The 23,544-nt window shown below is 41.4% G+C and overlaps 1 gene segment (V, D, J or C); it reads left to right on the plus strand.

Moving 5' to 3' along the window:
* LOC141145393 (T cell receptor alpha chain constant-like) overlaps window positions 1-5,957 on the plus strand; it is a 32,961-nt gene extending 27,004 nt beyond the window's left edge. The window contains 2 exon segments of the C gene segment in view: window positions 2,114-2,221; window positions 5,118-5,957. Of these exon segments, the coding sequence occupies window positions 2,114-2,220 (107 nt within the window).
* Window positions 5,958-23,544: the final 17,587 nt, after the last annotated feature.

Raw genomic sequence — 23,544 nt, forward strand, 5'->3', positions numbered from 1 at the left:
TACAGGCTGGATTCATGTGAAGTGCATTTGTTTCTAAGATACTTATCAAGAGCCCCCTCTTGGAATATATGTGCCTTGACTACTTTCACTACCATGTTGTCTTCAGGCTACTTTCACACTGGGGCCGTGGTAGCGGACCTTTTGCTCTGTTTAAGCGGCACTTTTTGGCCACTAGCAGGGCGCTTTTCACCCCTGCCAGCGGCCAAAGAAGGAGTCAAAACCGCCTGTGTCACGCTGCTTCGGAAGTGCTGTTCAGGTTTTCAGAAGCGCTGCTCATTCATTTCAATAGGCAGGGCATTTTGGGAGCTCTCCCAAACCACCCCAAATATGCTGCTTGCAGGACTTTTTCTAACGTCCTGCAAGTGCACCGCCCAAGTGTGAAAGCACTCGGGTTTTCACATTTGGGCAGCATGGGAGCCCGTTTTCAGGCACTATACAGGAGCTAAAATGCCTGAAAACTGCCTTAGTGTGAAAGGAGCCTAATGCCACATACACACGACCGGACTTTACGGCAGACTTTGTCCGGCGGACTTTTCAACGAACTTTACGACGAACTTTCCGAATGAATGGACTTGCCTGCACACGATCAACCAAAGTCCGACGGATTCATACGTGATGACGTACGACTGGACTAAAACAAGGAAGTTCATAGCCAGTAGCCAATAGTTGCCTTAGTGTCGGTTTTTGTCCGTCGGACTAGCATACAGACGAGCGGACTTTTCGACCGGACTCGAGTCCATCAAAAAGATTTGAAACATGTTTCATTTCTAGGTCCATTGAACTTTTGGGGAAAAAAACACATGATCGAATTGTCCGACAGACTCCGGTCCGCAGGACCAAGTATGCCGTAAAGTCCAGTCGTGTGTACGCGGCATTATAGTTACTTACTCACATTGGGACTGGACTGTTGTTCACATTGGGTCTTTGGCTGTTTACTGAATGTACCTGAATTTTCCACCTGAGAAGCAGTGGCTTCACCTTGGTTTACTTATTTGTACCTATATGGGCAACATACACATGCTATGAATTCCAATCTAACCTACTGGCTGATTTTACTCTGTTAAAGATTGATATATTTTTCAAAAAAATACTCTGATAAAGACTACATGTGAACTGTAATCACAATATTTGCATGTTGTGAACCTCTATGTGTGAGTAATTTCTAATGTTGTGCAATAGATTTTTAATGATACATAAAAAGGTTGTTTTTATGGTACTCCGTTTCTCTTCTATTTGTCCACACAAAGTTCATAACTACATATTTTGTTCATAGTTGTACCCTTTTACAACAGTCTATTGTACCTCTGTCAAATGTTCCCTATGTATGCAGCAGAAGCCTCTTCATCGAATGAACTGTTCTGTGACAACTCATATATTATTCATCTATTAATGAAGAATAGCAAATATATATTTTTCCTCTAATTTGTAGCATTATTGTTGCAAGGGCCAAAATCTCATATGATAATGTTATGTTTACATCAAAATATTTCATCTTAAAAGGGAGTTTGTCACAAGGAATCAAACATTTGTGCATGCAGTAGTTCACAAATTAGATTAGATAGCACTAATTTGTGAACCTTTCAATGTCTGAATTAATTCCAGACACATAATTAATTCTGTGATACAAACAAAAACACACTTGTTAAATATAAATAAAACAAGGACATTTAGAGATTACAATATGCTTTGCTCTCTTACAAATACAATTACAAATTGCAATCTCAAATCTTGGAAGTAAAATTCGAATTTGTATTATGGAGTCACAAGCCATAATAACTAAGGCACAACATAAGGGTTAACATGGAGGCATTCCAGTAACAAGAAATTGTAAATTGAGGTATTCATATAAAAGGATTGGCCCTCCAACCAAAAGGTATATTTCAATTAGAAGTTGAATCTTGTTGAGTCTACTTGCTACTACAGGGGTGATCCTGGTTTTTCCACTCCTGCTGTCACATACTGTTGTTACTGATACACTAAAAATGCAACAGGGAAAGTGGGGCCTTTTCATTATTGTTACAGTTTGTTTTTGTAGGAACATGAATTTGTTGCTTTAAGTGATTTAACAACTAATATCCACCAAAAAAATTATAATGTTCTTTCTTTTTTACAGATCCAAGCATGAACACAATGTCCCTAACAGTGCTTGGATTGAGGGTTTTAACAGCCAAAGCTATCATATTTAATCTCATAATAACCCTAAGACTATGGTCATCATAAGGTAGGTAATACTGTTGGAGACTACTTCCCTATTGTATGAATAAGGAGGAAAGTGAATGTTTATAAATGTGTTGGAGAAATTTTTGCTATTTTTACAGGCACTGATTAGTCCTAATATTCTTAAAGGATTTCTAGCAAAATAAAGTTAATTTAGCTTAGTGAATGAGGGGAAGCTGGGTTTAATCTGAATACCCAGTGAGGGAATATCAGGGGAATTTAAAAATATACTGTATATGCTTTTTGCTTGCAAATGATTGGATAATTGAAATGAACTCAGCTTCACATTACTCACTTTTTCTGTCCTGGACTGGAAGCGGTTATATCAGGATCATGGCTGCAGCTGCAGACTTTATCCTGGTGTCATATTTTAGAGCTGGCATTTGGCTTTACTATAAAAGTGAACCAAGCTGCTGTACAGCCGTCCAATCACTTTTACAGGGCTCAGAAACAGGCCCCTCTCCCGCTGCACACCACTGTTCCCGGGCTCTCCTTTTCCATTTAAGAGCCTGGGACGGCTGTAAGTGGTCGGGTCAGCTGCACATAAAGGAGAAGGAGGAACATCTGTTACTCCCCTTCCTCTGTGATTTGTGAATTATGGATTTTGTCACTTTTAATTTCAGTCATTTGTTTACCTGGCTGGTATTGGCTAGGGAGGCAGCCAATCAAACCAATCTATGTTTGATTGGGTGCCTTGAAGGACACAGCAGGGATTAGGGGTTTTAAATGCCTGCATTCCCCATGTTACCCGCCAATGCAAATGTGCATGTAGATCCCGCATGGGCCAGTGCTCATGTTTAAATCTAAAATGGTAACCCGTAAAAACTTTTAAAGCGTTGGCTATTGACAATTTTAGGTAGTTTGCCGCCATTTCACAGGTGTGTGCAATTTTAACCGGTTCAATACAGGGCAATTTCACCCCCTTCCTTCCCAGGCCAATTTTTAGTTTTCAGCGCTGTCGCACTTAAAACGTCAATTGCGCGGTCGTGCGACGTTGTACCCAAAAAAAATTGACGTCCTTTTTTCACCACAAATAGAGCTTTTTTTTGGTGGTATTTGATCGCCTCTGCGGTTTTTATTTTTTGCGCTATAAACAAAAGAAGAGCGACAATTTTGAAAAAAACACAATATTTTTTACTTTTTGCTATAATAAATATCCCAATTTTTTTTTTAAAAACAAATTTTTTCCTCAGTTTTGGCCGATACGTATTCTTCTACATATTTTTGGTAAAAAAAATCGCAATAAGCGTATATTGGTTGGTTTGCGCAAAAGTTATACCGTCTACAAAATACGGGATAGATTTATGACATTTTTAAAAAAAAAATATTTTTTTATTTTTTTAGCGGCGATCGTGATTTTTTTTTGGTGACTGCGACATTATGGCGGACACATCGGACACTTTTGACACATTTTTGGGACCAATCACATTTATACAGCGATCAATGCTATAAAATTGCATTGATTACTGTGTAAATGTGACAGGAAGTGAAGGGGTTAACCACTAGGGGGCGGGGAGGGGTTAAGTATTTTTCCTAGGGAATGATTCTAACTGAAGGGGGAGGGGACGTACAAGGGGAGGAGACCGATCTGTGTTCCTCCGTTCTGGGAACACAGATCGCTCTCCTCAGAGCTGACAGGACGTGGATCTGTGTGTTTACACACACAGATCCACATGCCGGCCCGGTTAACGGGAAATCGCGGGTGCCCGGCGGACATCGCGGCCGCCGGGCACACGCACCGGGGCCCGAGGAACGCGGCGGGCGCGCGCGCGCCCCCTAGATGGCCGGGAATCCCAGGACGTCATATGACGTCCACCCAGGATGGGAGATCCCATCTGTGGACGTCATATGACTATACACGGGTATTGAAGTGGTTAAATGTTGACATGTTTGGTACCTATTTACTCAGCGCAACATAATTTTTTGTATTTTCCCCACAAAAAATGGGTATTATATTGTGTTTGTGTCTACTAAAATAAATTTAGGTATATTATTTCCTGAGAACTTGGATTTTACAAATTGGTGTGCAAACATTGTACAACATTGCAACAACCACCATTTTATTCTCCAGGGTCTCTGCTTTCAGAAATAAAAAGTATAATGTCTGGGGGGGTTGTAATTTTTTTAGCAAAAAATCCTGATTTTAACAGGCATGTGAAAAATGCAAATATGTAAATAACAGTAAATATTCATTAGTGAAATGAAAAAAAAAAGATTTTGCTGGCACATGATTAGTTGATGGAGGTAAACATTCTATTAAATAGCTTAGCAAATACTCCCTTTGCTAAGTAAATACTATATTCTCAGAAAATCAACCTGCTGTTTAAATTTACACATTGATTGAGCTTGATTTACTAAAAAAGTTAAGAATTTTCACTCAGCCAGAAAAATAGGGTGAACCTGCATCCCCTCAGAATACTAAATCATGCGCATATGTACAAAAAAAACATGATTTTGTCTTGCACGTGATTGGTTAATTGCATTCACTAAGCTAAATGAGCAGTCTCTTTTCCTTTAGTAAATTGTATGATGTTTAAAATGTGAGTTTGTGTGAGTTTAAGGCTGGGTTCACACTAGTGCCATATGCGGCTCACAGCAGGGGTCCAGTGTGTCCCTGTTCTTCGTTTCAGGGACGAATCAGGCCCGAATTTTTGCCTGAATTTGGCCCTGAAATGGAGCCAAAGACACACGGGATCTCTGTGTAATCCACTCCGCAGCAACCCCGGAGATAGGCTCCTGTCATGCAGATTGGATGCGAGCAAACCAGCATCCAATTCGCACTAGTGTGTACCCAGCCTAAATTTTGCTTGCTCTAGAAAACAAATTTTAGGCAAGATGTATGTTTAATAAGATATATTGTGAGTTTCCTATTGTAATCATATGTTTCTGTTCCCTAACAGGAATTGGACTTCTGGACATATGGACTACCATCTATTATCATCTCAGATTTAAAAAAAAAAACTGTAATGCTATTTCTCAGTGAAATGGATCTGGATTCATTTTTATGCTGTACTTGTAATATCTATAGATTTGTATATATATATGATATAAAGAAAAGCTGTTATTATAAAAAGTGCTTTTCATGGTTTTGGTTCTTGCCAATGTTTCTCCAAAGTATCTCAGCAACCCATAGAGAAATGCACTTTGAATTGTGGGAGTTGGGAAGTTAGGCCCAGAACAAGGAGCGAAGACACATGCAGATATCATAGAAAGTACACTATTAGGGAAACATATAAGTTAAAATTATTGTTGTGATTACATTAATTTGCAACAAACTATTCCAAAAGATCAAAAGAAAACTCCTGTAAATCTCATAATATAAACAGAAAATAAATATGCTTTCAAATGTCACAACAATGAATAATTATTACAGTTTATACAGTTTGTAACCATTATATATTCTTACCATACGATCACTTTATTGTTCAGAAGTGTTTGTTATTTTAAACAGGTTGTATGATTTGTATAGATGCTCTATCATTTATATGTGGATTTTTAAAAAACATATATATTTTATATTTCTGCCAGTTCCATGTTAACCAGCAGTTAATTTTCCTATCAATAAGCAATTGGTATGTTCTTTTTATCGGCTTCATGATTCACTTGACTAAAAGGAATGTTACATGTGTGTTTGTGGTATTATGTATGTAATGTTTGTAAAATGTAAACATAACTGTCAAATCTTTCATAAAATTATGTTTATTTACAATGTAACAAATAAATGTTTAATTAAAAAAAAATTGTTTGTTATTGCCTTTCTTCTTATTACATTATTAACCACTTCAATACAGGGCACTTACACACCCTTCCTGCCCAGACCAATTTTCAGCTTTCAGTTCTCCCACACTTTGAATGCCAATTACTCAGTCATGCAACACTGTACCCAAACAAAATCTGTATCATTTATTTCATGCAAATAGAGCTTTCTTTTGGTGCTATTTAATCACCACTTGGTTTTTTATTTTTTGCGACATAAGTGAAAAAAACAACAAAAATTTAAAAAAAAACAAAAAAACACTTTTTTTTTTTTAGTTTCTATGATAACATTTTGCAAATAAGTCATTTTTGTTCATAAATTTGGGCCAAAATCTATACTGCTACATCTCTTTGGTAAAAATAACCAAAATTAGTGTGTATTATTTGGTCTGTGTGAAAGTTTTAGAGTCTACAAGCTATGGTGCAAATCATTGAAAAGTGATCACACCTGATGTACTGATTGCCTATCCCAATTCTTGAGGCCCTGAAATGTCAGGAAAGTACAAATACCTCCCAGATGATCCCTTTTTGAAAAGTAGACAGTCAAAGGTATTTAGTAAGAGGCATTGTGAGTTTTGTTTTTTTTTTTTTTTTTTTTATTTATGACAGGGAAGGGGCCCACATGGACCCAAATAATACAAGGTAATACATAACACAATACATCATAATTAACTAAATTCGTGATACATTAACATGACTTCATGACATTGTTGTTAGAATATGTTCACATCATGTCAGAAATTATTGAAGTTTCCATTCCGGTATTGTTTTTGCTCACTTTATGGCGGTACAGTAGTTATACCCGGAAAACATACACTGTATCATCGTATAACCCTCTTATGTAGAGGAGTGCATCTATATCTCCTAAAAGTGTAGTGTGTTAGGGTAGTGCAGTCCCATGACCACCCTCCCTACTTTTTCCTTTTTTAAGTAGTGTAGGAGTGTGAGTTTTTTGAAGTTGTAATTTTTTCCCACAATTCTTGGGAAAATTAAGATTTTTTTTCACAAAATTGTCATAATAACAAGTTATTTCTCACATACAGCATATGCATACTTCAAATTACACCCCAAAATACATTCTGCTACTCCTCCTGAGTATGGCGATACCACATGTGTGAGATTTTACACAGTCTGGCCACATACAGAAACCCAGCATGCAGGGGTTCTAGGAGCATAAATTACACCTCTAATTTCCTAACGACCTATTACACTTTTGAAGGCTCTGGCGCACCAGGACTGTGGAGTTTTTTGGAAAACAAACACCCCAGCGTATATTCTATGAAGCATTATGAGTCTTTTGAACGGGACGTCATATGTTGCCCACCCAGGATGGGAGATCCCCTCCGCGGATGTCATTTGACTATGGGCCGGGAGTGAAGTGGTTAAGCATTACCATCAGCAGGCAATCACAATTACTTAATGTAGAAAATAATAAAGTAGCTTGTTTGAGACGTCACATTGTTTTTTTTTGGGCTAATTAAATAATGCAGTGCAAGGTCATAAATGCAAAGTACAATGCCATAGTAGTGGAACTACACTGCATCTGAGCACCACAAACCAAAAAAGTTTTTAAATTAATTTATCATTTCTTATATTAAGAGAGGTATGGACTCCAGAGAGAGAGCTTTTGGGCACCAGTTCTCAAAAAGGATATTGGGGAACTGGAGAAAGTGCGGAGAAGGGCAACCAAACTGATAAGAGGCATGGAGGAGCTCAGCTATGAGAAAAGATTAGAGGTACTGAATTTATTCACTTTTCAGAAGAGGAGATCAAGGGGGGATATGATCAAGATGTACAAATACATAAGGGTTCCATATAGTGAACTTGTTGAGTTATTCACTTTAAGGTCATCACAGAGGACAAAGGGCACTTTATGTCTAGAGGAAAAGAGATTTATTCTACAAATACGGAAAGGTTTCTTCACAGTAAGAGCTGTGAAAACGTGGAATAGACTCCCTCCAGAGGTGGTTCTGGCCAGCTCAGTAGATTGTTTTAAAAAGGCCTGGATTATTTCCTAAATGTACATAATATACTGGATACTAAAATTCATAGAAATAGTTGATCCAGGCAATATCCGATTGACTCTCGGGGGGATCAGGAAGCTGAAGCAATTTGGATCAGGTTTTTCTGGGGTTTTTCGCAGGGCCGTAGATAATTATTTGATCGGGGGGGGGGGGGGTTTAGGAGCAGGTACTAAGTAAAAGTATTTTTAAACAAAACAAATTGCACCAAATTCATAAAAACTGGAAAAAAAGAAAAGGCTACGTGTTGCTCACTGTAAGCAATCACATCCTTAATTCTATTTTCTCAGATCCTCTTGAAAATCGAACCTGATTTCAGTTTTGCCTTTTTCCAGAATTTATGAACATTGCCCAGAGAGGTTGGCTATTGTCCAGTCTAAGGCCTAATACTGGCTGAACGGAAAATGGAAAAAAACCTATTGGATCAGTGCTCTATGCCACTGGACTGCCTATCACAGGGTGGTGCACCGTAATAGCCAATCTTACTGGGCGGGTGCAAAGGGCACCATCTTATGGAAGGCGGCACACTCACTGATTTTTTGTTAACCCCGGATACTAGACAAGAGAAGTGGTACTGTGCAGAGTCCATACATACAGAACATACCTATAAACATTTGAGTTTGAGAATAAGGGGCATGACAGGGAAGCAGTGTCCTGCGGCGCATGCAGCGCGCCGCTGCAAAAAAAGGGGTGTGGCCAAACATGATAGTGGGAGGGTCTTAAGGGACATGGTTAAACAAAACCTGGGCTTCCTTGTACCTATAAAATATGCTAAGGCCGAGTCTTCCATAATTGCTGTTGTGTTAGCCTGTTAGACCCTGACTGTTCACATGTAGCGATTTGGGATCATGGGCAGAATCGCTGTTATTCTGTCCACAATTCCAAATCATACTGCAATGTTGGCAAAACGCAGCACATGTGTTTGTGTTCCATTCATTTTTAGTGGTACCAAAACACAGTGTGGCTTTGGATGCTTGTTGTCTGATAAATCGCTCAACAATCACAGCAAAAAGACACCACATTGTGGGGCCAGTAAAAATGAATGGACCACAAACACATGGGCTGTGTTTTGCCATCATTGCAGTGTGATTTGGAATCAGGGCGCGGTGGCGGGCAGAATCATAGCAATATACTACCCACGATCCCAAATCGCTACATGTGCCTAACAGGCTAACACAACAGCAATTATGGAAGACTCAGTCCAGCGCCTTAATCACCAACAGCAGTGGCCACAATCTCAGATACCAGTAGTATGACTGGAAGAAATTCTGCAGCACTGCAGTTCTAAGCTAGCCTGACTGAGGAGGACACAAGGGGAACACACCTAGTGACCCGGGGTGGACTGGGTCAACAGACAGCAGCAGCAGCCAGCAGCGCTTCAGAACATCATCCACATCTACATCCATGTGGCAGGCTGGTGGCTTACAGCACCATTGAGGGTCAAGCTCCTCACCCAAGCGGCAGTCAAAGGTGGGAAGCCGCACTGCAAGGAGGCGGAGCCAATGGAAATAGAGAGGACCGGTGGGCGGTTAGGTTCAGGTCGCTCCCACTCTGCTCAATGCTGCCTCCTGTCCTGGTGGCTGCGGCTGGACAAGTCAAGAAGACATGATCTCATATAAAGGAACCTGGAGGCACTGAGGTGCAGAGGCAGAGTTTACTGTGGCAGATCAGGCAGCAATTGTGATTGGTTGCCAGAGGTTACAGTGTATCATTACTGCCCACTGACTGGCTGCTAGAGGTTACAGCACACATTACGGCTCACTGATTAGTTGCTAGAGGTTACTGCACATCATTTCTGCTTGCTGATTGGTTGCTTGAGGTTTCTGCACATCATTACTGCTCACTGATTGGTGGCTAGAGGCTACTGCATATTACTGCTCACTGATTGGTAGTGATAGATTACTACTTATTATTACTGCTCACTGATTGGTTGCTAGAGATTACAGCAGTGTGACAAAATACCAGCCCTCCTGTGATACAGTTGAAAAACAAATTCTGTTGAGCATGCCGCAGAGAGTAGTGGGCATGACCAGATTCGGTAGTAGAATGGCCTAAGCCACCTTTCACATCGGAGCAACTTCTGCGATTTGACCTGTCAAATTGCATGACAAGTCACACCCTATTGCTGGCAATGGCCATGTTCAAATGCCGCACTGATTTGAAAAAGTAGTCCCTGCACTACTTATGGTGATTTCAGGTACGACTTGCATATGTGCATGAAGCCGTACAGATGTCTTCCAAGTCACACCTGAAGTCGCGCTCAAATGTGGCTTTGAAATCATGTGATTTCAGATGAAGTTGCACGATTTCAAAGCAAACGAGAACTCAAAGGGGATTATTAAACAGAACCACCCCTTGACCACCTACCTCTAAATGAACATAGCAGCTGCATCGTTGACTACACATTGCCGTGACATCAATGCTTAGCTTTACGGTGCCACCATTAAATTTGCCCATTGATGTCACAGTAGCCGCAGCCACAAGCCAAATGCACAGATAATCAGAGACTGCAGATGGAATACAGGAGATAGCTAGAGACTGCTGATGTGACCACAGGAAATGACCAGACACTGTGGATGCGACTACAGGAAATCACCAGAGACTGCAGCTGCGACTACAGGAAATCACCAGAGACTGTGACCAGAGACTGCGGATGCGAATTCAGGAAATGACCAGAGACTGCAGATGTGACTACAGGAAATGACCAGAGACTGTGACCAGAGACTGCCGATGCGACTACAGGAAATGACCAGAGACTGCGGCTGCGACTACAGGAAATGGCCAGAGACTGCAGATGCGACTACAGGGAATGACCAGAGACTGCTTATGCGACTACAGAAAATAACCAGAGACTGCAGCTGCGACTACAGGGAATGACCAGAGACTACGGCTGCAACTACAGGAAAGGACCAGAGACTGTGACCAGAGACTGCTGATGCGACTACAGGAAATGACCAGAGACTGCGGCTGTGACTACAGGAAATGACCAGAGACTGCAGATGCAACTACAGGGAATGACCAGAGACTGTGGATGCGACTACAGGAAATGACCAGAGACTACGCTGTGACTACAGAAAATGACCAGAGACTGCGGCTGCAAATACAAGAAAGGACCAGAGACTGTGACCAGACACTGCCGATGCGACTACAGGAAATGACCAGAGACTGTGGCTGTGACTACAGGAAATGACCAAAAACTGCAGATGCGACTACAGGGAATGACCAGAGATTGCGGATGCGACTGCAGGGAATGACCAGAAATTGCAGATGCGACAACAGGAAATGACCAGAGACAGCGGATGTGACTACAGGGACTGACCAGAGACTGCGGCTGTGACTACAGGAAATGACCAGAGACTGTGACCAGAGACTGCGGATGCAACTACAGGAAATGACCAGAGACTGTGGCTGCGACTACAGGAAATGGCCAGAGACTGCAGATGCGACTACAGGGAATGACCAGAGACTTTGGATGTGACTACAGGGAATGACCAGAGACTGCGGCTGCGACTATAGGAAATGACTAGAGACTGCGGCTGCGACTACAGAGATTGACCAGAGACTGCGGGTGCGACTATAGGAAATGACCAGAGACTGCGGATCCGATTACAGGGAATGACCTGAGACTGCAGATGTGACTATAGGAAATGACCAGAGGCTGCGACTACAGAGAATGACCAGAGACTGCGGATGTGACTACAGGGAATGACCAGAGACTGCGGATGCGACTACAGAGAATGACAGGAGATTGCGGCTGCGACTACAGGAATTGACCAGAGACTGCCGCTGCGACTACAGGAAATGACCAGAGACTGCGGATGCGACTACAGAGAATGACCAGAGACTGCGGCTGCGACTACAGGAAATGACAAGAGACTGTGGCTGTGACTACAGGAAATGACCAGAGACTGCGGCTGCGACTACAGGGAATGACCAGCTGACTTTTGTCACCCAATCATGTGCAAACAAAAATGCTGTTTTTTTTCCCTTGCATGCAATTGGGTATTCTTTGCAAAGGGAAGCTTCACCAAGTTTACTAAGCTGTGGCGCAAATGTCCTTGCAGATAAATCTAACTTTAAAAAAGTGAACTCTTAGAGGTTTATTTACTAGAGAGTGCAAAATCTTGTGAAACTGTGAATGGTAGCCCATCAGCTTCTAACTTCAGCTTGTTCAATTAAGCTTTGACAAAAAAAACAAAACTGGAAGCTGATTGGTTTCTATGCAGAGTGCAGTCTCCAGTTTTAGTAAATCAACCCCTTAGACCCCTTTCACACTGGAGAGTTTTTCATGCACTTTTGGGCTAAAAATTTATGCCTGTAAAGCGCCTGAAAAACACCTCCCCTGCAGTCCCAGTGTGAATTCTTGAATGCTTTGCCACTGGGGCACTGCGCTCGCAGGACGTTAAAAAATGTCCTGCAAGCACCATTATGGGGCAGTGAAAGAGCGGTAAATACACCACTCCTCCACCCCTCCTGCTCATTGAAATGAATGGGCATCGCTGCCGAAGCATCTGCAAAGCACCTCGGCAACAGCGATACATGGGCGCATTTAATCCTTTATTCGCCCGCTAGCGGGGTGCTATTAACTAATATCCATATATACTTTTAAGGATGAATTTGGCTAATGTAAACTAGGCATTAAGCCTATAAATTGAAAAGCCCTGTAGTTTACAACAACTGATCTATTCAGTGACATATCAAAAGTAAATTAACACATAGTAAGTTTATTCTGAAACAATTGACAACACATGTTATTGTGTGAAGAGCCACGGCTCGTTTAGTAAGTCAATCCAAACAATTAATCCCCCTCTATTAGGTATATAAATATTATCTTAGCATCTTTTCTACATTTTGAATAACAGTACATGAACATATCCGAAGCACCAAAGCTAACACAAATAAGTAGGATTGAGCACTAACAAGTAATACATGTCTCTTATTAAACAAAGTGGTAACAAAATGACAAAAGATACCAAAAAGTATTAAGTTGAAACATTTAACTACAAGGCAGTGGATGTTAATCTGATTAGTGAATACCTCTGAATATTTATATATTTTTCTTCCATGTTATTATTATTATTATACAGGATTTATATAGCGGCTACAGTTTGTGCAGTGCTTGACAATGTTAGGGCAGACAGTACAGTTACAATACAATTTAATACAGGATGAATCAGAGGGCCCTGCTCGTTAGTGCTTACAATCTAGAAGGGAGGGTCAAGTGATACGAAAGTTAATAACTGTGGGGGATGAGCTGATGAAAAAAAAAAGAAAGTACAGTTGTTAGGTGGAGGCAGAATAGGCTTCTCTGAAGAGAAAAGTTTTCAGGGATCTCCTAAAAGTGGATAGAGTTGGATATAGTCGGAACAAATTGGAGTAGGGAATTCTGAAGGATGGGAGAGGCTCTGGAGAAGTCCTGGAGGTGAGTATGGGAGGAGATGATGAGGGAGCTGGAGAGCAGAAGGTCTTGGGAGGAAAGCAGAGGACCATTTGGTTGGTATTTAGTGACTAGGTTAGTGATGTATCTGGGGGCAGAGTTGTGGATGGCTTTGTAAGTTATTGTTAGTATTTTGAATTTTATTCATTGGGTAAGTGGCAACCAATGGAGGGATTGACAGAGAGGAGTAGCAGACACTGAGCGGTTTTTAAGATGGATGAGTAGCATTAATGATAGACTTAAGGGGGGAGAACCTATTTAAAGGTAAGCCTATGAGGAGGGAGTTGCTGTAGTCAAGGCGAGAGATAACCAGGGAGTGAATCAGGAGCTTTGTGGTTTCACATATTTTTGAGATGTTGTGGAGCAAGCTTTGGAAAGTGATTGGATTTGGGGCCGAAAGGAGAGTTCAGAGTCCAGGATAACACTTAGCACCCTGGTATGCGGGTATGGGTTGATGGTTGTCATTTGGGTGTCATCAGTGTAGAAATTATATTGAAAGCCATGGGAGGCTATGAACTGATCCAGGGAGGATGTGTAGATTGAGAATAGGAGAGGTCCAAGAACAGAACCTTGGGAAACTTCACAGCCAGTGAAGAGCACAGTCAAAGGCATAGTTTTTTGAGGAGGAAGGGGTGGTCAACCGTATCAAAGGCAGAAGAAAGGTCCAGAATTGGGAGTACAGAATAGTGTCCATTGGTTTTTGCTGTTAGTAAGTCATTTGTGAGTTTTAAAAGAGCACTTTCTGTGGAGTGTTGAGAGTGAAACCAGACTGAAGGGGATCAAGAAGGTTATTCTTAAAGTGTAAGTTCACCTTTACAGAAAAATCTGTAAGGTGAACTTACACAGGACCCCCTCCTTGCCCCCCCCCCCCGGTCCCACTGACCTGAATCGTCACAATCTCTGGTTTTAAGCCCCGGTATATCCATGCCAGGAGCCCGGGGCTTGGAAATCCTCTCTCCATCCTCGTGTCTTCTCCATAGCTGACAGGGTGGGCTATGTGGCTGCTGATTGGTCGGCGCCACCCAATTAGAATGCTCCAAAACGTTTTGGACATTCAGCTCAGGGATTTCTAAGCCCCGGACACCTGGCGCGGATATACCAGGGCTTAGAACAAGTTATTGCCGTGGTCCATGCCAGCTGGACCGGGGGTTGGGGGGCGAGGAGGGGGATCTGTGTAAGTTCACCTTACAGAGTTTTCTGTAAAGGTGAACTTACCCTTTAATGAGGTGGTCACTCAGTTGGTTGTAGACCAGGCGTTCAAGTAATTTGGGGGAAAAGGGGAGCAAGGTGATGGGGTGTAGATTGTTATGTGCATTAAAGAAAAAAAATATTTGAATGAATGTTTCCTATTGTAGAAAATGAACTGTTTTCAGGCACATTTACTTTGCAAAATTAATGTTCACTTAGCTTGGTTAATAAATCAATACTGTATTTTCTCTAAATACCCAGTCGTGCTCAAGGTAAAATTAAAACAGTAATTTTTTTTTTGTTTCTTACCTATAATTTGATGATTGATTGAAGTGAACATGTTCACTTTTACTCTTTAAGACTGGTAAATATACATTCTGCAAAGTAAAGTCTGTATACCTTTAGTAAATCAACCCCAAGGTGTGCTCTGTGAGACAGCATTCAGCTCTGGGCAATGGCTACACCTAACAGTGAACAGAGCATGATTAGCCAATAGAGGCAATCGCAGGGAAAGCTTGCTACTTGATTAGGGTGCCTTCACACCTATTAATGTTATCCTTTTTGGGGACAATCTTGACTGCAAAAACAATAGAGTAGGTTCACTTCAGAAATCTTTAACACAAGGAAAAATATATTTATTTTAACAGTGTGGCTGTTATTTTGAAATTTCACTAAACTCTGTTGGAAAAACTGTTCCCTAAAAATAAGTATTCTTACGCTGGCGTGTTAGCTTTGTAAATTGAGCTTATATACAGGAAACACAAAGCTGATATATGAGCCACAAAAACCATAAGTAAAGTACATGTGTGATGTGATAAAGAATAGGAAATGTAGCTTTATTAATATTGCTCAGTGGTATTAAATAGCATGAAACTAAAATCACCAACTGTCAGTTCAGTCATAATAAAGTAATATTTTCACATTTTGTTTCTGTCACATATCAGTTCAGTTCTGAAAAAAGAGAGCAGTGCCAATTTACAGAAAGTGTAGTGAAATTAAACTATGGAAATAGTAAGACCAGAAAGCTAAAATAAGCATCATTAGTTCTTATTTTTTATTATGACCCCTTTTTACAACAGAATTATAAGCAACAACACATTTTTGGGGTTTGATTTTGATTTTGGGCCAATGCAAATGTCAAAAAATAAACCATGAAAAAAGTACAGCATGAGCACTCAAAATCGGTCTCTCTAAGCTCTGTTAGATACTCATCTAGTATTTAAAACCCCATATGTGGGGTTTGAAGTGCTTCTTTTTGTTGTCCTAGTGTACATAATATATGTCTCCAAAATGACACCTTAGGAAAATTTGTCATTTTGTTTTGGCATTTTCCAACAGATTTGTAAAAAAACCCAAAAAACATAGAAACACCATTTTTAAAACCCTGGGGTATCTAATTTTATTAATGAGCAATTTTATTAGGAATGTGTTAATGCTTTGCAGATTAAAGCATTGAAAATTGCTTGCGATAAAGCCAAACCCCCTTTAGGCACCATGCACACAGGGCATGAGTTAATCTCTCCTAAACACCTTTCTTCTTGGCAGACGAGTTTTTTCAGAAAAAACACTTGAAGCGTGTAAACACCGTAAAGCCTCGTACACACGATTGGATTTTCCGACAAAAATTGTGTGATGACAGGCTGTTGGCAGAAAATCCGAGCATTTGTGCGCTCCATCAGACAATTGTTGGCCAACTTTCCGTGGACAAATGTTGGATGGCAGGTTTATAATTTTTTCTGCGGACACCGATCTGTTGTCGGATTTTCTGAGCGTGTGTACAGAAGTCCGTCAGACAAAAGTCCAAAGTACAAATACACATGCTCAGAAGCAAGGACGAGCCAGAAGCAGTTGGTCTTGTAAACTAGCGTTCGTAATGGAGAGTTACCACAGCACCATTATACCGTAGTTTTTAAGATCAAAGATACAACTATGTTGTCGTCCCTTGTTAATTTTACATTGTGTTTTTTTAAATGTAACTGCCTACTCCCAAACTGTCATTTGAAGTAAAACACATAGCCAAGTATTATTCTACACAATTTTTTTATTGTGCATTAAAAAAAGAAAACAAATAAAATTAGACATGCTATCTGCCAATAGAACTTAACCAAAAATTGCTTTCTTTGCATCCAAGAATATAGAAAATATACCAAATCAAATCATTATTCAACCAAAAAATTAAAATAAAAGCCTCATGCAGTCCTGCTTCTTAATATAGGGGGTCAACAATGCCAAGAGTTGGTGAAAGCAGGGGTTTGTCATCCGGAGATAATTCCGAAAATCATCCGGATTGTTCTCCTGGAGCTCCCGCAGCAAAGGCATATGACATACCGTATATACTCGAGTATAAGTCGTCCCGAGTATAAGTCGAGACCCCTAATTTACCACAAAAAACTGGGAAAAACTTATTGACCCGAGTATAAGTCGAGGGTGAGAAATGCAGAGGGTCAATAATGTCCATCTGCAGCTGCCTGCCTCCCTGTGTCCTGTGCAGCCTACCTGTACCCTGTACATGTGTCCTGTACATGTGTGTCCTGTACATGTGTGTCCTGTACATGTGTGTCCTGTACATGTGTGTCATGTACATGTGTGTCATGTGTGTCCTGTGTGCATGTGTGCATGTGTGTCCTGTGTGCATGTGCAGCCTACCTGTGTCCTGTGTAGCCTTCCTGTGGCGATCTCCATCCTCAGACAGCGGCCGTGTGATGATACTGTTCGGCGGCCATTCCACAGTTCAAAAGCCGCGCCTCCTCCTCGTCTGTGATAGGCTGACCGCTGACTGCCTATCATGGACATTCTCTCATTCTCATACCACGGACGAGGATGAGAGAATGTCCATGATAGGCTGTACACTGACAGCTGTTCAGCCTATCACAGAAGAGCAGGAGACGCGGCTTTTGAAAGCTGGAATAGCCTCCGTGCATTATCATCACACGCTGGCCGCCGTCTGCCTGCATGACACGCTGATCATGCAGACAGACGGCGCAGACTCGAGTATAAGTCGAAGGGAAACTTTCAGCCCAAAAAAAGGGCTGAAAAATTCGACTTATACTCCAGTATATACGGTAATTGGTCATGATTAATAAGGCAACCAATTTTTGATCCAAGAAATCCTCCTCCTTCTGTTCCTGGGCTGGACTTGGGTCAAAGCAATAACTCCAAGGCCAATAATAAATAACACGTTATCTCCTCCGATTCCACAACATGTCTGGTTGATGAACGGCCATTCAGAAACAAACTGAAAAGCATGAAATGAAAAGCGCGAAATGAAAAGCGCGAATCAACACTCACCAAACTTCTAAACACGAAATTAGCAGAAGGAGCCCAAAGGGTGGCGCATGACAATTGAACTTCCTCTTTGTAGTCTCGTACATCTAATACATCACTACGTTCGTGTTTATTGGCCAACAATTGTGTGCCGTTTGTATGCAAGACAAGTTCCTGGCCAACGCCCTTCAGACAAAAGTCAGATGCTTTGTCTGCAGAAAATCCGATTTTGTGTACGAGGCTTTTTTAGATGGTATTGTGGCGCATTTAGGCACATCAAGCTCTTGGTTATTAATTCATTTCATTGGCCAGAATCGTGACTATTGAAATCAATTAACATTCCAGCACTTGACATGGCTAGCGTAATGCATGTTTAGTCTGTTTTTTCTCCCAAGACACAGCTGCTCCAGAAGACTCTGGCAGTGGGTTTTTTTTCTGCCTCTAAACTCCCCTAAACATCTATATGTGCATGGACACATAGGGGGAGATTTACTAAAGCTAGAGCACTCGGAATCTGGAGCAGCTGTGCATGGTAGCCAATCAGCTTCTAATTTCAGCTTGTTGAATTAAGCTTTGACAATAAAACCTGGAAGCTGATTGGTTTCTATGCAGAGCTGCACCAGATTTTTCACCATGCAGGTTTAGTAAATAACCTCCATAGGCTAACATGCAAGGAAATATAGAGGCAGAAAAAAAAGAACGCCAGATGCCCCCAAAAGCAGCGTTAAAAACATTGTGTGTGCATGAGCCCTTAATCTAAAAATATATCCACATATTTTTCAACTATACACCAGTATCATAAGTATAATATGCACATTACTGGTATGGTTTCCCAATTTTTCTGAAAATTTGAATAAGATTAGGAATATTTATTCAAAAAAACCAAATAAAAGCTTATGAAGTTCTGAAAAAAAAGCATGAAAATTATTTTGATATGCAAAAAGAATACAGTAGATAGTAATTAAGAACTCAACACATAACAAAATGCAACAGTTAATTACAAAGGTTTCAATTACGTTATATGCAATAGGTTCCTGCAACATTTCTCACTGTATTAATGCAGGCCAAATCAGTACCATCTCTCAGTAATGCATTACAATAAGATATTTACTAAATGACTGGCAGTCTGCTTCAAAGCAAAAAGGCAACCTTGTCTTTCAGTGGTGCTTCTGACAAAAAAGGTGGAGGGCCAAAAACCAAACTGTCTTTTCATACTTCCATGGATTACCTAGATACCCACAAAGTGCACCTAGGCCAGTAGTTACATAGCTACTCGGGTTGAAAAAAGACACAAATCCATCTAGCTCAATCAAAAGAGAAAAAAAATCAAATAAATAAAAACAACCATATATGGAGTCCTTTACCCATAGTTAATCCAGAGGAAGGCAAAAAAAGACCCTTAAAGGATGGTCTTGCTCCAGCAGGGGAAAAGGATTCCTCCTCAATACCCTAAGGCAATTGAATATTCCCTGGATCAACAATCTCAGGCTTTGTTAACCAGAAATGCAGCCAGCACAGTGGCCAATGCCGCGTACACAGGAGCGGACTTTACGGCAGACTTTGCTCGGCGGACTTTTTGACAGACTTTACGACGGACTTTCTGATAGAACGGACTTGCCTACACACAATCCACCAAAGTCCGTCGAATTCGTACGCGATGACGTACGACCGGACTAAAACAAGGAAGTTCATAGCCAGTAGCCAATAGCTGCCCTAGCGTGGCTTTTTGTCCGTCGAACTAGCATACAGACGAGCGGACTTTTCGACCGGACTCGATTTCGACGGATTGATTTAAAACATGTTTCAAATCTAAGTCCGTCCAACTTTTGAGAAAACAAAGTCCGCTGGAGCCCACACACGATCGAATTGTCTGACGAAATCCCGTCTGCTGGGCAAAGTCTGCCGTAAAGTCTGCTCGTGTGTATGCGGCATTAGTGTTTGGCACTTCTGCCTGGTAACATTAGGGTCGTCAGTTCAAATTCCAACCACAACACCACCTGTTTGCATGTTCTCTCTGTGCCTGCATTGGGTACTCCAGTTTCCTCCCACATGGGATGTATGGGCATTTAGTACATCAGTGTGCAGGCAGTCGATTGGGATGCAGTGGCAGCACAGCTGCCTCCCCAATTTTGACATTTGTGTGGGTGAAGGTGGGTGTATGTCCCCAAATGCAGACAGTGTGAATTTGGAGATGCCAAATTGGGAGCAGCAGCTGTATCCATGCAGCCATTGCATCCCACTTGATATGAATGGGACTGCCTGCACTCTGATGTAGAGAACACCTATGCTCATGGGTGTACGCCTAAGTATACCTGTGTGAAGTAGGCCTTAAAATTAAGTGTTTTTATCTATTTATTATGTGCTTCTTTACAAACCTACATTAAGCAAAATCATGTTATTGTCACTGCTACCCAGATATATAATACTTTTATATGAACATTAGTAATAAGCTCCACAATAATTTAGTCCACCAGAGCATTGCATTTTATTTGGGCTTTTATAAAATCGTCTTCTAAAAAAACTTTATACATTTTATTTATGAAAAAGGCATCCCAGTGCTCCAAGAACCCAAATCCTTCCTTTTAATATACAGAGAATAACATTCAATCTACAAACAAAAAAGTTATGTCATGCTCATCATGCTCTAACCTAGCCCATATGAATGCCAATGCCCTTATCTAAAGATAAACTTGTGTCTTTTTAATAAGGGCATATTTATATTTTCACTCCTTTCGAAACATTGTTAACACATACCTTCATGATAATATGAATGTAGATTTGTACATTCAACCATTAATAGCTATTCATATAGCAGACAGTCAGCATCCTTACTGAAGAATCACACAGATTTTTAAATCATATGTAGCTACATATTTCAATCAGCCTGAGAAAAGTAATAGGCTTTTCCCAAGAATAAGGAACAGTAAAGCACAATCTCTCTGAAGCATTGCCAAGCAGAAAACACAACTTGTCAACATAATAAGTAAAGACAGTTGCCTCATAAGGAGTTCCTTCATTAAAAAAGAGGAATGTTAAAGGAAAATAACACACATGTGAAGCTCTAGTATATTATGGGGAAAATGGCCCTGCCACAATGTAACTACTACACCCCATCTGACACAATAATGTGACATGGCTGCTTACAATTGTTAACATTACACAAAATAATTTTTTTTTAATGAGGGCTTGTCAATAAGTGTGTGTTTCTTTAATATAATTTTTTTTTCTTTCTGGATGAGTAGGGGTAGCTTTACCAATTCACGTAGTGGGATCCCCATATCTTTACAGATGGCTCATAGATCCTGATAAGCCCCCTGCCTGTAGACTCCCACAACCACCAGACCAGGTTCATCCTCAACAAGGTGCCAGGGGTCCCCCCTTGGCAAAGTAACCTTCCTATGTTGAGGGCATGCAGCACGGTTTGGTTCAGGGGGGGTGGGGGGGCACAAGCTCATGTAGTGCATGCTGGCTTAAGTGCTGGCATAAGTGCCTGGTATATATTTTGGGGGGGCCCACACCTTTTTTTCTTGTTTTTCATATGTTGTCCCCCCATTAAAATTAATACCATGTCCGTCCCATCTGGGGTTATGGGTCAGCCCATTATGTTCCGACTGGAGGCTGGTGGTATCATCACGGCCTATTTCTCTGTGTCACCTCTCCCTAGTCTTCTCACACATACATGTCAGCCGGGCCATCTTTCCTTCTGCTACCTTCTGCTACCGCCGAGCAGTGCTCTCCAAGCAAACAATTCCCCTTGTGGGATCCCTTGAACACTCGCCAACACTGTAGGGGATACTGCTGTGGTGTCAGGACGGTAATGACGGTGATGATGTCAATGCATTTTGCAGTGTGGATGCGTAGCTTCATCTGGACCAGATGAAGCTACGTATCTGCACAGCGAAATGCATTGACATCATCATCGTCATCACCGTCCTGACGCCACAACAGTATACCCTACAGTGTTGACAAGCATTCGAGGGATCACACAAATGGAATTGTTTGCTTGGAGAGCACTGCTCTGCGGTAGTAGAAGGTAGCAGAAGGAAGGATGGCCCGGTTGACATGTGTGTGTGAGAAGACTAGGGAGAGGTGACACAGAGAAATAGTCCGTGATGATACCACCAGCCCCAAACATAACGGGCTGATCCATATCCCCAGATGGGACAGACATTTAAGCAGAAAACATTACTAACAACAGACATCGGCTGAGGAACACCAACAGAGGATAGAGTATTGCGATTTCCAGTAGAGGGGCTAAGTACAGCAATTTTTATTGACACTATTATTGTATTGCTGTGTGCAACTGCATTACTGCACAGGGCACTATTTACCTATGCTGATACTTATACACCCCTTCAGATTCACACAGTCCAGATTCCTTCATCACTGGATGTCTCTCTCCCTCACACACATACATTACTATAGCTGCAGCCAGAGAGATATACTGGCCATGAGAGTTATGCACTGAAGAGCCTGAGCAGACTCACCTACACTCAGCAGCTGCGGTGAAGCTCTTCTCAATATAGTGCCTCTCACCACAGGATATCTCTCAGGATCTACAATACTCCACCATTATAATTATCGCCCAGCCCAGGACTTATTTAAAACTCCAGCACACATGGACTAACATTGACATTCCCGTTATGGGAATGGGAATTTCTAGTTACCCACTACATGAATCCTTGTCCAACAGAGATCATTTCGACTGTATATCTCTCTGTTCCCTCCCGACCCCCCAAAGCTCGAGCCTCTAAGGTGACATACTGACACACCTCCTAGACACTTCATTTACAAGACACATGGCAGCTCCTTTGGAGGTGTCTCTCTGTGCCAATTGACTTGGCGTCAGAACGGTTTTGTGTGTGTCTTTTGTTTTCTGTTTTTTGTTATTTGTATTGTACCCTGTCTGGGGTTTTGTGTCTTTGACACAGCTAGCGTGCATTACCTTGCACTGTCTAGCAGATTTTATGCTTTCCACACCTGCACCTGCTAGGTAGCAACATGATTTTTGGGGACAAAACAGATTTTTCTTCTGTTCTGAGTGGAACCTGTCCTGTTAAACCGCTGTATGGTCTTGGCCACTGTGCTGCAGCTCAGTTTCAGGGTCTTGGCAATCTTCTTAAAGCCTACGCCATCTTTATGTAGAGCAACAATTCTTTTTTTTCAGATCCTCAGAGAGTTCTTTGCCATGAGGTGCCATGTAGAACTTCCAGTGAGCAGTATGAGAGAGTGAGAGCAATAACACCAAATTTAACACACCTGCTCCCCATTCACACCTGAGACCTTGTAACACTAACGAGTCACATGACACCGGGGAGGGAAACAGGCTAATTGGGCCCAATTTGGACATTTTCACTTAGTGGTGTACTCACTTTTGTTGCCAGTGGCTTAGACATTAATGGCTGTGTGTTGAGTTATTTTGAGGGGACAGCAAATTTACACTGTTATACAAGCTGTATATTCACTACTTTACATTGTAGCAAAGTGTCGTTTTTTCAGTGTTGTCACATCAAAAGATTTAATAAAATATTTACAAAAATGTGAGGGGTGTACTCACTTTTGTGAGATATTGATATATATCCCCCCAGTCCCCCCAGACCCCCTAATACTTACCTGAGCCCCATCTCGATCCAGCGATGTGCACAAGAGCCTCAGCTCTCT

This window comes from Aquarana catesbeiana, linkage group LG01, assembly GCF_042186555.1.
Source record: "Aquarana catesbeiana isolate 2022-GZ linkage group LG01, ASM4218655v1, whole genome shotgun sequence".
NCBI classification, from domain to species: Eukaryota; Metazoa; Chordata; class Amphibia; order Anura; family Ranidae; genus Aquarana; species Aquarana catesbeiana.